The 12980-nt window shown below is 47.3% G+C and overlaps 1 protein-coding gene across 3 annotated transcripts in view; it reads left to right on the top strand.

The window, feature by feature from the left end:
- Positions 1–1852: 1852 nt before the first annotated feature.
- Positions 1853–12980, top strand: part of ZNF354B (zinc finger protein 354B) — a 28383-nt gene continuing 17255 nt past the window's right edge. The window contains exons 1-4 of one of the 3 annotated variants that reach the window (XM_063642434.1): positions 1853–2064; positions 2932–3015; positions 8184–8310; positions 8908–9003. In XM_063642434.1, the coding sequence (XP_063498504.1) occupies positions 2983–3015; positions 8184–8310; positions 8908–9003 (256 nt within the window). In that variant the 5' untranslated portion in view covers positions 1853–2064; positions 2932–2982. Of the gene's footprint in view, positions 2065–2095; positions 2504–2931; positions 3016–8183; positions 8311–8907; positions 9004–12980 lie in introns of those variants that run through there. The other 2 variants (XM_055285008.2, XM_055285007.2) reach the window with 2 other exon arrangements.

Here is a 12980-nt window from a genome sequence, read left to right as displayed (position 1 = left end):
GACAGTTGTGCCGTATGGAATTACCTATATGGGAAGATTGGTATTTAACACACAGGCTACTGTCTTCTATCATTTTGACTATTTTAGATTCTACATGTAAATGAAATCATGCAGTATTTGTATTTCTGTGCCCTCTTTATTTCACTTAACATAATGTCCTCCAGGTTCATCCATATTGTCACATGTCAGGATTTCTTTATTTTTTGTAAGGCAGAATAATATTCCATTGTGTATATAAACACATTGTGGCCGGGCTCGGTGGCTCACGCCTGTAATCCCAGCACTTTGGGAGGCCGAGGAGGGTGGATCACGAGGTCAGGAGTTCAAGACCAGCCTGGCGAAAATGCTGAAACCCCATCTCTATTAAAACTACAAAAAATTAGGCCGGGCACAGTGGCTCACGCTTGTAATCCCAGCACTTTGGGAGGCCAAGGCGGGCAGATCACGAGGTCAGGAGATCGAGACCACGATCAAACCCCGTCTCTACTAAAAATACAAAAAAAAAATTAGCTGGGCGTGGTGGTGGGTGCCTGTAGTCCCAGCTACTCGGAGAGGCTGAGGCAGGAGAATGGCGTGAACCCGGGAGGCGGAACTTGCAGTGAGCCGAGATCCCGCCAGCCTGGGTGACAGAGGGAGACTCCGTCTCAAAAAAAAAAACAACTACAAAAATTAGCCGGGCATGGTCGCGGGTGCCTGTAATCCCAGCTACTCGGGAGGCAGCGGCAGGAGAATTGCTTGAACCCGGAAGGCGGAGGTGGCAGTGAGCCAAGATTGCGCCATTGCACTCCAGCCTGGGTGACAGAGCAAGACACCATCTCAAACAAACAAACAAACAAACAAAACATTTCCTTTATCTATTCATCCGTCAACAGATACTTAGTTGTTTCCGTATCTTGGCCATGGTGAATAATGCAACTAACATGGGAGTGCAGGTATCTCATGGAGTTTCATTTCCTCTGGATCTATAGCCAGAAGTGGGATTGGTGGATCTTAATGTAGCTCTAGTTACAATTTTTTGAGGAACCTCTAGACTGTTTTCTGTAATGATTGTACCAATTTACATCCTTTTGATAGTGGCCATCCTAACGGAGATGCAGTGATTTCTCACTGAGTTCAGGTTTATATTTCTCTTATATCTAGAGATGTTTACCATCTTTTTATATGCTTGTTGCTCATTGCTCATTTGTATCTCTTCATTGGAGAATTGCCTATTCAAGTCCTTTGTCCATTTTAAAATCAGGTTATTTGGTTTTGTCGTCGTTGAATTGTAAAAATTCCATATAAATCCAGGATATATTGCAAATCAGATATATGATATGTAAGCATTTTCGTCTATCCTGTAGATTGCCTTTGTTTCCTTTGATTAGCCAGAGTTTTTAAGTTTGATGTAGTCCCATTTGTCTATTTTTGCTGTTATCTGTGCTTCTGATGTCATATTCAAGAAATCATTGCCATCTCCAGCATCCTGAAGTTTTTTCCCTTTTTACTTTAGTAATTTATAAAATAATTTGGTCTCACATTTAGGTTTTTAATCAATTTTGAGTTAATTTTTATGTATGGTGTACGGTCAGGGTACAGGTTCATCTTTTGCATGTGGAAATCCAGCTTTGTCAACATCTTTTGCAGGGGATTATCCTTTCCTAATTGTGTAGTAGTTGTTTTCGTGCCGCCCACGCCATCCTGAAATTCACACAGAGTTGCAGGTTACTGCCCTCCGGGAACCTCCCCTTCTCTTCCGAAGAACCAGGAACCCGGGGCTCCACAGCTCACCCGGGCCTTCTCATACCTGTGGGCGCCTAACAGCTCAGCTGCGACCCCGCCTCAAACGCGTGGAACTACACTTCCCAGAAAGCCAGCGTCCTCCCGTGGACTCCATTTCCTAGAGGCCTTAGCGGCCGCCCTGCTCCTCTAGGTCCCGGCGTTCTGCGGAGCTTTCGCTGCCCGGTGAGCGGCGCGGGGCTTGAGGTCGCCCAGACGTCGGAGGAGCCGGGTCAGGAGGCTGGAGCCTCCTGCTTGCGGAGTGCGGCGGGGAGGCGCGGCCCGGGAACGCCGGATGCTGGGGAGGTGAGCGGCATGGCTGGCTGCACCGGGAAGAGGCGGCGCCTGGCGCCAGGACGGCTTGAGGCCGCGGGCTTCCGAGGGCCTCTGTGGGCGCGGGTGGGCACCCCCTCGTCTGTCACCGGACCCCGCGCCAGGACTTGGACTCTCGCCCCTCATGGGCCGCTCTGGTGCCGCTGCCGATGCCCCTGCCTCTGGCTCGCGCCGCCCGCCGTGAACGCGGGGCCAGGCGTTTCCTCCCGGGCCCACCCTGCCCGCGCCGTGTGGGCCTCGCGGACTCGGGGCGCCGGGACCCCCAGCGCAGGGCAGAGGCAGCCGGGCCCGGTTTCTGAGTCAGTCCCCAGGACTGCCACCCCTCCTGCCTCGGGACACCCAGCGCTTTCGTCTTCAAAGCCGTTTTTGTGGAGTCAGGAGATGATTTGTTGGCGGGAGGGAGAGGAACCAGGTGGGAAAAGGCTTGAGGCGGAGGGAAGTCGTCCCGGGGGCCGTCGTGGTGGGAGTCCCGGCCTGCCTCTCAGGGGCGTGAACGGGGCAGGTGCCCCGGTGCTGCCTCAGTTTCCTGAGCGGTGCGGTGGGTGCTGGCAGTGCCAGCTGGCGCCGAGGAACTCAGCGGCGTGGGGTGAGCCCTGGCCTTGATGGGCTCAGCGGGTCGCTGCTGCCACTGCGGGTCCAGCGTCCCCTCTGTAAGCCCCAAGCCTGTGAGGCCTGGGCCTGGCCTGGCTGCCCAGCGCTGCTCTGGTCCGCGGGCTCCTGGCTTCTCCCGAATCCCTCTGAGGGCGCGCAGGGTCCTTAGCGAGAGTCGGGGTTTCAGAGCTGCGGATTCCAGGGCTGGAAAGCAGAAGGGGTTCTTCCTGGCTCCCTTTTTCTTCTCAGATCTGCCTTCTGGAGACTGCACCGTCCTCACGGGAGAGCCAGAAAGAGGACATGGCTGCCGGGCAGCGGGAAGCGAGGCCCCAGGTGAGCACATTGCCCCTTCAGATCCTAGTGGATGGATTTTCCCCACTAACTGGAGTTCTTCACCCGGGACCATCTTCAGCCAGGATGGAGCCCAAGTCTTTTTCCTTTGGAGGAGCTGGCCTGCCCTCATGAGTGGTGGATTCTGTAGGGAGGATCACCCACCCCCCCCATCCGTGTCTAGTGGTTCTTTTTTAATTAACACTCTTTGTTCACTAATCTTCATCCATTGTGTGACTAGTTTGACAAGTAAGATACAAGTCCGTCTATCACTAGGGACAGAACAAACTTACACACCTGGGGAAAATCCCTGCCTCCTTCACTCACCCATGTCTCCCTTCCTATCCTTTGCAGGAATACTTTCTCTCTTCACCCCTGAGAATCCTCATAACACCAACCCTTCCCCGGGCTTCTCCAACGCATAGCTTTTAGTTTTTTCTCCCTCTTAACTTTGTGAATCATATTCTTTGCTTGTATCACTCTCTTGAAAACTATTGCAGACCGTTTTCATTTTTGTGTAGTGGGAATGAGGAGGCCATCCTTTCTAGGTGAGACAAGAGTGAACAGAGTTGGAGAGGTCGCTTGACTCGCAGGACACAGAGAGAAGACCCCTCAGGTAGCCGCAGGAAGAGTTTCATGGGATAGCAGTAGTGCAGAGGCAGCGTAGGTGGTAGTTAGGAAGTAGGGCTGTCAAGCCAGATGGCAGCGTTTTAACCCATCTCCTCTGTTGCTGTTTGTGGGCCTTGGGCTTCACCTTTCTGTGCCTCAGTTTTCTCACCTGTAAAATAGGAATAACAACCGTGCCCACCTCCCAGCGTAGATGGAGGGGATCACATGAGTTAGTGTGTGGAAAGTGTTTGGATCAGGACTGGGCACTGAGTAGTTAACTGCTCAGTATATGGTGGTTGTGGCTGCTGAGTGACATTACTGTATTAATATATGAATGTTAATGTGGATAGAAACTGCTGGAGAATGTGTTTAGGGCCCAGAAGGTGTTATCCTTTATTCATTTTTTTGTTTAACAATAATAATGTCCACTGAGTGTCTAGCATACCAGGGAATGGGCTGAGGGCTTTACATTTGTTCTCTCACTCTCACAGTAGCACAACAATTACAATTCTTGTTTTACATGTGAGGAAACTGAGGCTCAGAAAAGTTAAGTAACCTGAGCACAGTCCAAGTACGTCTGGCTCTGAGTTCCCTCAGACCACCCAGTCGTTCCTGTGGTGCGTCTTTCGGAGTATGGGCAGATCCAGCCACGTGATACCAGAGCGCTTCTGCAGCGTGGCACTATCTTTTTTTTTTTTTTTTTTTTTTGAGAGGCAACATTGCCCTGTCACCTGGCTGGAGTGCAGTGGCGCGATCTCGGCTCACTGCAGCCTCCGCCTCCCCGGTTCAAGCAATTCCCCTGTCTCAGCCTCCTGAGTAGCTAGGACTACAGGCATGTGCCACCACGCCTGGCTAATTTTTTTTTTTGTATTTTAGTAGAGATGGGGTTTCACCATGTTGGCCAAGATGGCCTCAATCTCCTGACCTTGTGATCCACCAGCCACAGCCTCCCAGAGTGCTGAGATTAAAGGTGTGAGCCACCGCACCTGGCGGCATTATGTTTTAGACTAGCCAACACAGTGGAGTGGGAGCTGAGGATGTGGCCAGAACAGGCTATTGTGCATTTGAGCTGGTATTTGTCCTTGAAGGCATTCTTATTCCATTCCCGCAGAGCCAAGCTGCTCTCCTGACTAGAACCTTCTCCATCCCAGTGTCTGACTGAGTCTCTGTGGCATCCTTCCTGTCCTTGCTGCCCATGCGTCAGTAATGTGTAGATCTGTGTGTAAAATTCAGTGAAGGGAATTTTAAGACCAGAGAGAGTGTGCAGAGTTCACAATTAGAAAACTGGAGTTATGATCCTGCTGCTACCTCTAGCAAAGCACATGACCTGGGATCTTGGCTGCCCTGGACCTTGTGTTCTTGTCTCAGGGCCCTATGCAGATACATAGTTGTTCAAATTATTTCATGCATTTTCTAGTCCACCAGTCAGATTATACATTCTTTGAGAACAAAGATCATTTCTTGTACTCTTCCCCAATATGCAAATAATTTGATGTTCTTTCTCACCATATAAATATTGCAGGGTCATGGTGTAAATTTTAGAGAATAAAACATTTATATATACATATGTATATATGTGTATATATATGTATGTTTATGGATACGTGTGTATATATACGTGCATAGGTATGTGTATGTTTATATAGTCGTGTGTTACATAATGACATTTGGTCAATAAAAGACCATAAATGTGACAGTGGTCCCATAAGATTAAAACATAGCCGAAAGATTCCTGTCTCCTAACGACAAAGCCATCGTAACATTATAGTGCAAGGCTTTTCTCCTGTTTTGTGGTGATGCTGGTATAAACAGACCCTACCGTGCAGCCTGCCAATCCTATAAAAGTATATAACATATGCGATTGTACAGTTCATAATAGTTGATAATATCTGACTGTGTTGCTGGGTTATATATTTATTATACTATTCTTGTTATTTTACAGTGTCTTCTTCCTTTTGCTTGTTTTTTAAAAAGTTAACTGTAACAGCCTCAGGCAGGTTCTTCGAGAGGTATCCAGAAGAAAGCTTTGTTCTCATGGGAGATGACAGCTGCGTGTGTGTCATTGCCCCTGAAGACCTTCCAGTGGGACAGGATGTAGAGGTGGAAGACAGTGGTGTTGATGATGCTGACCCTGTGTAGGCCTAGACTAATGTGTGTATTTATGTCCTAGTTTTTAACAAAAAAATTTTTAAAGTAAAAATAAAATTAAAAGCTTTTAAAATAGGAGAAAGCTTATAGAATAAGGATATAAAGAAAGAAAATATTTTTGTACAGCTAGACAATGTGTTTAAGATAAGTATTACTACAAAAGAGTCAAAGTTTGAAAAAATTAAAAAGTTTAGAAAGTATAAGTTACAGTAAGCTAAGGAAATTTGTTAAAGAAAACTTTAAAAGATTAAATTTAGTGTAGCCTAAGTGTACAGTGTTTAAAATGTCTACAGTCACGCACAGTAGTGTCCTAAGTTTCACATTCACTCACCACTCAGCCAGGCGACTTCCAGTCCTGCAAGCTCCATTCATGGCGAGTGCCCTGTACAGGTGTACCATTTCTTCTGTTTTATACTGTAGTTTATCATGCCTTTTCTATGTTTAAATATATTTATATACACAGACACTTAGCATTGTCTTACAGTTCTCTACAGTATTCAGTACGGTAATATGCTGTACAGGTTTGTAGCCTAGGAGTAACAGGCTGTACCATATAGCCCGGGTGTGTGGGAGGCCATACCATCCAGGTTTCTCTCTTATATTCCCATAATGATGAAATGGTTTAACAATGCATTTCTCAGAATGTACCTCCATCGTTAATGTGACACATGACTGTATACTCTATATATTTCATATATACGATAGAAAATAAAATCACCCTTAACCCCACCATCTGGAGATAATCACTGTCATTCAGTTTATTGCATGTCTCAATAATTTTTTATGTATGTAGAAATATTTCTTTTTTCTTTTTGGAGAGGGAGTCTCACTCAGTCACCCAGGCTGGAGTGCAGTGGTGCAGTCTCGGCTCACTGCAAGTTCCGCCTCCTGGGTTCAAGCAGTTCTCCTGCCTCAACCTCCCAAGTAGCTGGGATTACAGGCACATGCCACCACGCCCGGCTAATTTTTTGTATTTTTGTAGAGACAGAGTTTCACCGTATTGCCCAGGCTGGTCTTGAACTCCTGAGCTCAGGCAATCCACCCGCCTCAGCCTCCCAAAGTGCTAGAATTAGAGGTATGAGCTACCACACCTGGCCAGAAACATTTTTTTGAATGGGGACAAACTCGAAACAGTGATATATAACCTGCTTTGTACTTAACATTTTCATGGATGTCTTTTTATGTCAACAAATAGCAATTTATACCATCAGCTCTAATGATTGCCTAGTATTTGTTTGTATTAATGTCATAATAGCTAACATTTGAACCTTTAATGTGAGCCTGATATGGTTTTAAGTGCATTGTGCAGATTAATTTACTTATTTATTAAGTATGTGTTAGATTTTGAGAGGCGGTTTTAGAGTACTTTTGAATGGAGCCCAGGACATCTGCCTGGATTGGAATCCCAGCTATACCACTGAACAGCTGTGTGACTTTAGACAAAAATTTTTTTTTTCTTTTTTGAGTTGGAGTCTCATTCTGTTTCCAGGCTGGAGTGCAGTGGCATGATCTCAGCTCAGTGCAACCTCTGCCTCCTGGGTTCAAGCGATTCTCCTGCCTCAGCCTCCTGAGTAGCTGGGATTACAGGTGCACACCACCATGCCTGGTTAATTTTTGTTATTTTTAGTAGAGACGGCGTTTCACTGTGTTGGCCAGGATGGTCTGGATCTCTTGACCTCATGATCCACCCACCTCGGCCTCCCAAAGTGCTGGGATTACAGACATGAGTCACTGCACCCAGCCAACTTTAAACAAATTTCTTAGCCTCTCAGTGACTTTGCTTTCTGTGATGTAAAATGGGAACAATAACTGTTTTCTTCATAAGGTAATTGTGAATGTTAGATAAAGTATATACTAATGATTAATATAAAGCTCTATAGTGTCTGGCCCATGTAAAGCATTCAGTAAAAGAGAGGTGTTCTGATTTTCATCATTATTATCCTCAAGCTTGAATCACACAGGTAGTGCCGTAAGTTATTTAACCCAGCCTCTATCAGTGAGTATTTAGGTTGTTTCCTGTTTTTTTTTTGCTACTAACACCATGATAAGTATCCTTGTGCTTATATTTTTGTGCACTGTTTCTTACAGTAATTTCTGAGTTAAAGATTATACACAGTTCTAAGTTTTTATGTATTACAAAATTGCCAATGAAAGATTATTCTAATTAAGGCTCCCACTAATGGCCGTAATTCCTCCACCCATCTCTTACAGTGGCTGCACAAGGCCTGAATCTCACTGTGTGCTGCTCAGTATATATTTGTTACTGGCCAATTGTTCATTAAAAGAATGACCTGGAACCTTCAGAAGCTTGAATAGTATCAGAAGTGTTTCACGGGCAGCCTGTCTTCCCCACTGCCGCCCCCTCCACTCTATGAGGGTGGTCCTGGGTGAGCTGGAACGACTTGTCCTTACAGGTGTCACTGACATTCGAGGACGTGGCTGTGCTCTTTACCCGGGATGAGTGGAGAAAGCTGGCTCCTTCTCAGAGAAACTTGTACCGGGATGTGATGCTGGAGAACTATAGGAACCTGGTCTCACTGGGTAAGGAAATTTCCCCTCTAGAAACAGAATTCAAAAATCGGGATATCTCAGCACCTCCTTCCCTGAATAAAAGCGGTTGATCACTGAAAAATTTGAGCTGAGTTTGAGGATTGTATAAATCAGATCTCTGTAAATAAACATTGAAAACTTACTTTCTCCTAGTAAGTATGGAATTGCTCTATGTCTTGGCGGGTGGATGTTGATAATTATCTCCTTCCTACTGCACAATTTCACATTAGAAATTCTCTCATAGTTCAGGCAGCATTTTCCTGCTTTGGTTGTTCTGTGGTTTGTTTGCTCATCCTCAGCAGAGGGCTTACCTCATCCTTCTTCATCGACCTACCATTGCCTTTCCCACTTCTTTCCAGTCAGATGAATCTTGTAAAATCCATCTTCAAAAGGGAAACATATGATGTTTTCTCATTTTAAAAAAAAGCTACTTGATAGATCATTCTGTAGATGCCAGTTTATAAGTTTTAATTACATCATACATGCAACGTTCCTTCTGTAGAAAAGCCACGGTACCCTAATAATCAGGGGATACTTTGTTGTGTCAAAACGAAGACTGAGACTTTTTTTGTTGTTGTTTATGTGCAGGACTGTCGTTTACCAAACCAAAAGTCATCTCCCTGTTGCAGCAAGGAGAAGATCCCTGGAAGGTGGAGAAAGACAGTTCTGGCGTCTCCTCTTTAGGTAAGTGGGTGGCCCGAGGTGCTCGGGAATCGCCGCAGACAGGTCTGCTTAATTGAGAGGAGGTAGGAACATTGGTTGGGAAATTCCCTTAAGGATTCTCAGGCCTCAAGAAGTGGTGGGGAAGGGGAAGCCCAGGCTCTTAGACAGGATTACTCCCTTGTAGTCACTTCCCCATGAATCTCTCAGAATCTCTTTTCTTACTCTTTCCTATTGTTTTAGAATAGGGCTGTATTTTCATGTATTCATTCAGCAAACATAGTAGATTTAAGGAATTTCAAATAATCACTCTGGCTGAAGCTTAGGGTGTATTTGGGAAAGGAGGAGGTGAGGAAGGAGATAGACAAGAAAGCTAGGGAAGGGCCGCGTGGTAAGTGCTTGGGCACAGTTCTAAGAGGTGGAAACTGTCCCGTGGGGCACTGGAAATCATTGAAGGATTTGGGCAGGAATCATACCGTCCTTAGTATCTTAGAAAAGTTGGTCTGAATCAGAAACAATTGAGTCTCCATCCGTGTAAGAACAACGAAGGGACCTGCGGCGTGTCCTTACTCTCGTGAGCATCACCACCCTGAAAACAAGTCCAGGGATGTGGACAGAGCTCCTAAAAAGTTACAGAGCATTGTAAGGACACCACCATTTGTGTCTAATGAAAATTATGTGTATATGTAATGTGCATGCACGTAAGCAGAGAGAAAGGTTAGGAAGACACACCTTAGCTGGTGACATTAGTTACACTTGGAATGGGATTGAGAATGGGTCCATGAAAGGGGATGTTATTTACATGTAATGTTTTGATTTTTCACAAAGAGAATATATTCATGACGTTGCTATGTGATTGGAATTTAATACAGATGGTCACTTTGGGAGTATCGTGATTGAAAGTGAGGCAAAACTAGAGGCTGGAAGCCTTGCAGAGCGATTGCAGTCATGGAGGGAGGCAGGAGGTGGAAGGCCCTGGATGAAGGCACTTGCCGTGAGTTCCTGAGGGAGGAGGTGGCGCCTGCGTGATCAGGGCACAGGAGCAGTTGGGTGTAGGATGGATTTCACTTGAGATGTGAGTGAAGTAGTCAGGTGGGGAATCCTGGTGGGCAGGTGTGTAAGTGACAGGGCCGAGACTCAAGGGAGGTCAGGGAGCCCATCAGCATGATGGCCATTAGAAGCCTGGAGCTGGCCGGGTGAGGGGGCCAAGTGGAGGCCCGAATTTCAGGAAACAGCATTTTCGAGGTGCTTAAGCAAGAGGAATCTGACAGAGCCTGAGAAGTAATCAGAGGAGAGAAACGAGGAGGGGCCATCGTGGCAGTGGGGGACTGAGAGTGGTTGAATTGGGGGGGGCGCTCTGGCTCTGGGGGATGGAGGTTGAACCCTCTCCCACAGCTTTGTATAGCATTGGGCAGAAAGGGACGCAGGTCTCGTGCTTCTGGAGTGCACAATCTAGTGGGGGACAAGGTGAACACACTCAGTGCACACAAGGCACAGAAGGACACGTTCCAGTGAGGACCACGTGGGAAAGACACTCGGTGCTGTGAGAGTGCAGAGCAGGCAGGTGGCGTCAGCAAAGGCTTCCCTGTGGAAGGGCCTGGGATCAAAGGAGTGAAGAATTGCTCAGGCCTAAAGAATGGTGTTTGTGGCCAGGCGCGGTGGCTCACGCCTGTAATCCCAGCACTTTGGGAGGCCGAGGCGGTTGGATCACAAGGTCAGGATTTTATCAAGACCATCTTGGCTAACATGGTGAAACCCCGTCTCTACTAAAAATACAAAAAATTAGCCAGACGTGGTGGTGGGCACCTGTAGTCCCAGCTACTCGGGAGGCTGAGGCAGGAGAATGGCGTGAACCCGGGAGGTGGAGCTTGCAGTGAGCCAAGATTGCGCCACTGCACTCCAGCCTGGATGACAGAGCAAGACTCCGTCTCAAAATAAAAAAAGAAACCCCGTCTCTACTAGAAATAGAAAAAAATTAGACGGGCATGGTGGCGGGTGCCTGTAGTCCCAGCTACTCGGGAGGCTGAGGCAGGAGAATGGCGTGAACCTGGGAGGCGGAACTTGCAGCGAGCTGAGATCATGCCACTGCACTCCAGCCTTAGTGACAGAGCAAGACTCCACCTCCAAAAAAAAAAGAATGGTGTTCGTGAAGGTCCAAAGAAGTAAAGCCAGTGAGGAGAAGGTAGAGCCAGGCACCGAAGAGAGCCGCGGGCCCCGTCACAGAGCTTGGTTGGTGCTTGAGAGCTAAGCACAGGCTCTGAGGAGCCACACGTAGCCCAGGGCAGGCCCAGGCTGTATTCTGCAGCTGTCAGCCCATGTGAGGAACCTGACCGCCACAGTGCAGGGCTCGTCAAGTCCAGAGGGCTCAGTGATGGCCCCTCGTGCCATGGGTCCAGCGAGGAGCTGCAGGGCAGGCAGCCTTGGTCCCCACAGCCCCTGTGCTGGGGAGAGCTTTCTCGTGATGATAGCTTGAACTTTTTCTTTTTAATAGGGGAACCACACTTGTGTTTTTAATCTCCTTTGATAGAAATACACTAATTTTATATTAAATTAAAATTTAATGAACTGCCAGAGACCACCACGAAGTAAGCCGAATGCAGGCAGCAGGGAACCAGGTGAGACTGAAGAGCGGCGTCAGTCTGGCCATTATGTGTGGGCTGAATCTGGTGTGGAAGATCAGGAGGAAAGAAAGAATTGTTCCCTTTCCCTTTAACTGGGGAGCATCTGATGGCTGAGTAAGTCTCCCCTCTAGAGAGAAGTATTAACAGGCTGAAAATATGACAAGTGCAGAGCTGTCCAGAGGGATGCCGGGCACCTGATGGCATTGTCAGTCAGTCCCTTTTCAGATTCGGGAGGATGGCCCTGCGGGAAAACCGTGAGCAGTTTATTGAGTAAGGAAGGACGTCAGAGCTGTTTCCTGCCCGATTCCTCGTGGTGGGATGATCTTCCTCCTCCTTTTGTCAGATGGAAGTCAGATGGCATTCCTAGGGTGCTGACGTGCTTGCATCTCTGCTGCACCCCTGGTGGGGCTCCTGTCTGCCTGGACTAAGATTGCCCCAGGACAGCTTCCTTTTCCCATGAGAGCTCTCACTTGATTGAGAGCATGGTTGAAGGACTGGGATGTTCCTGGAATTATCTCAGATTATTAACTCTAGCTCGAACCAAAAACAACCTGTAGGCTGGGTGAGGTGGGTCACGCCTGTAATTCCAGCACTTTGGGAGGCCAAGGTGGGAGGATCACTTGAGCCCAGGAATTTGAGACCAACCTCGGTAACATAGACCCTGTCTATGTTTATATAACTTTAAAATAGAAAAAAAATATTTTAGACAAAAACCTACCCTTTGAACAGCCAGTGATAGAAAAACTTATGCTCTCCATGATAGGACTCTCTTGAACCTCCAGTAGCCTCAAAATGTACTTGTACAAAGTTATTTTCTTTTGAGATGGACTCTTGCTCTGTCGCCCAGGCTGGAGTGCATTGGCGTGATCTCAGCTCACTGCAGTGCCCTCCTCCCAGGTTCAAGCGATTCTTGTGCTTCAGCCTCTCGAGTAGCTGGGATTACAGGCACATGCCACCATGTGAGGCTAATTTTTGGCATTTTTTTAGTTGAGAGCGGGTTTTGCCATGTTGGCCAGGCTGGTCTTGAACTTCTGACCTGAAATGATCTGTTCCCCTCAGCCTCCCAAAAGGCTGGGATTACAGGCGTGAGCCACCGCGCCTGGCCTGCTTTGTTTTCTTACTGCAAGAAGCCATCTTGGGTAGGCTGAATTGTGCAGGGTGGTGAGCGGAGGGGTTGCTCAGCAAGGTTTGCTGAAGCGCAACTGCACACAGGGAGGATTGTCTTTTCCTGATTTACACGGAATGCTGTGGGGCTTAGCAGCAGCCCTTGTGACATGGCCTGGAATGGGTTTAAAAAGTGACTGCTGACAAGATGGAAGTGTGGCCACAATGCTCTGTAGCCCTGTTTCATTTTACTTGTTTTTGTAGAGATCGAGGTCT

The sequence above is a fragment of the Symphalangus syndactylus genome, chromosome 7 (genome assembly GCF_028878055.3).
Source record: "Symphalangus syndactylus isolate Jambi chromosome 7, NHGRI_mSymSyn1-v2.1_pri, whole genome shotgun sequence".
Classification (NCBI taxonomy): domain Eukaryota; kingdom Metazoa; phylum Chordata; class Mammalia; order Primates; family Hylobatidae; genus Symphalangus; species Symphalangus syndactylus.
Note: the sequence above shows the minus strand (reverse complement) of the source record. Positions and strands in the feature narration are given on the sequence as shown.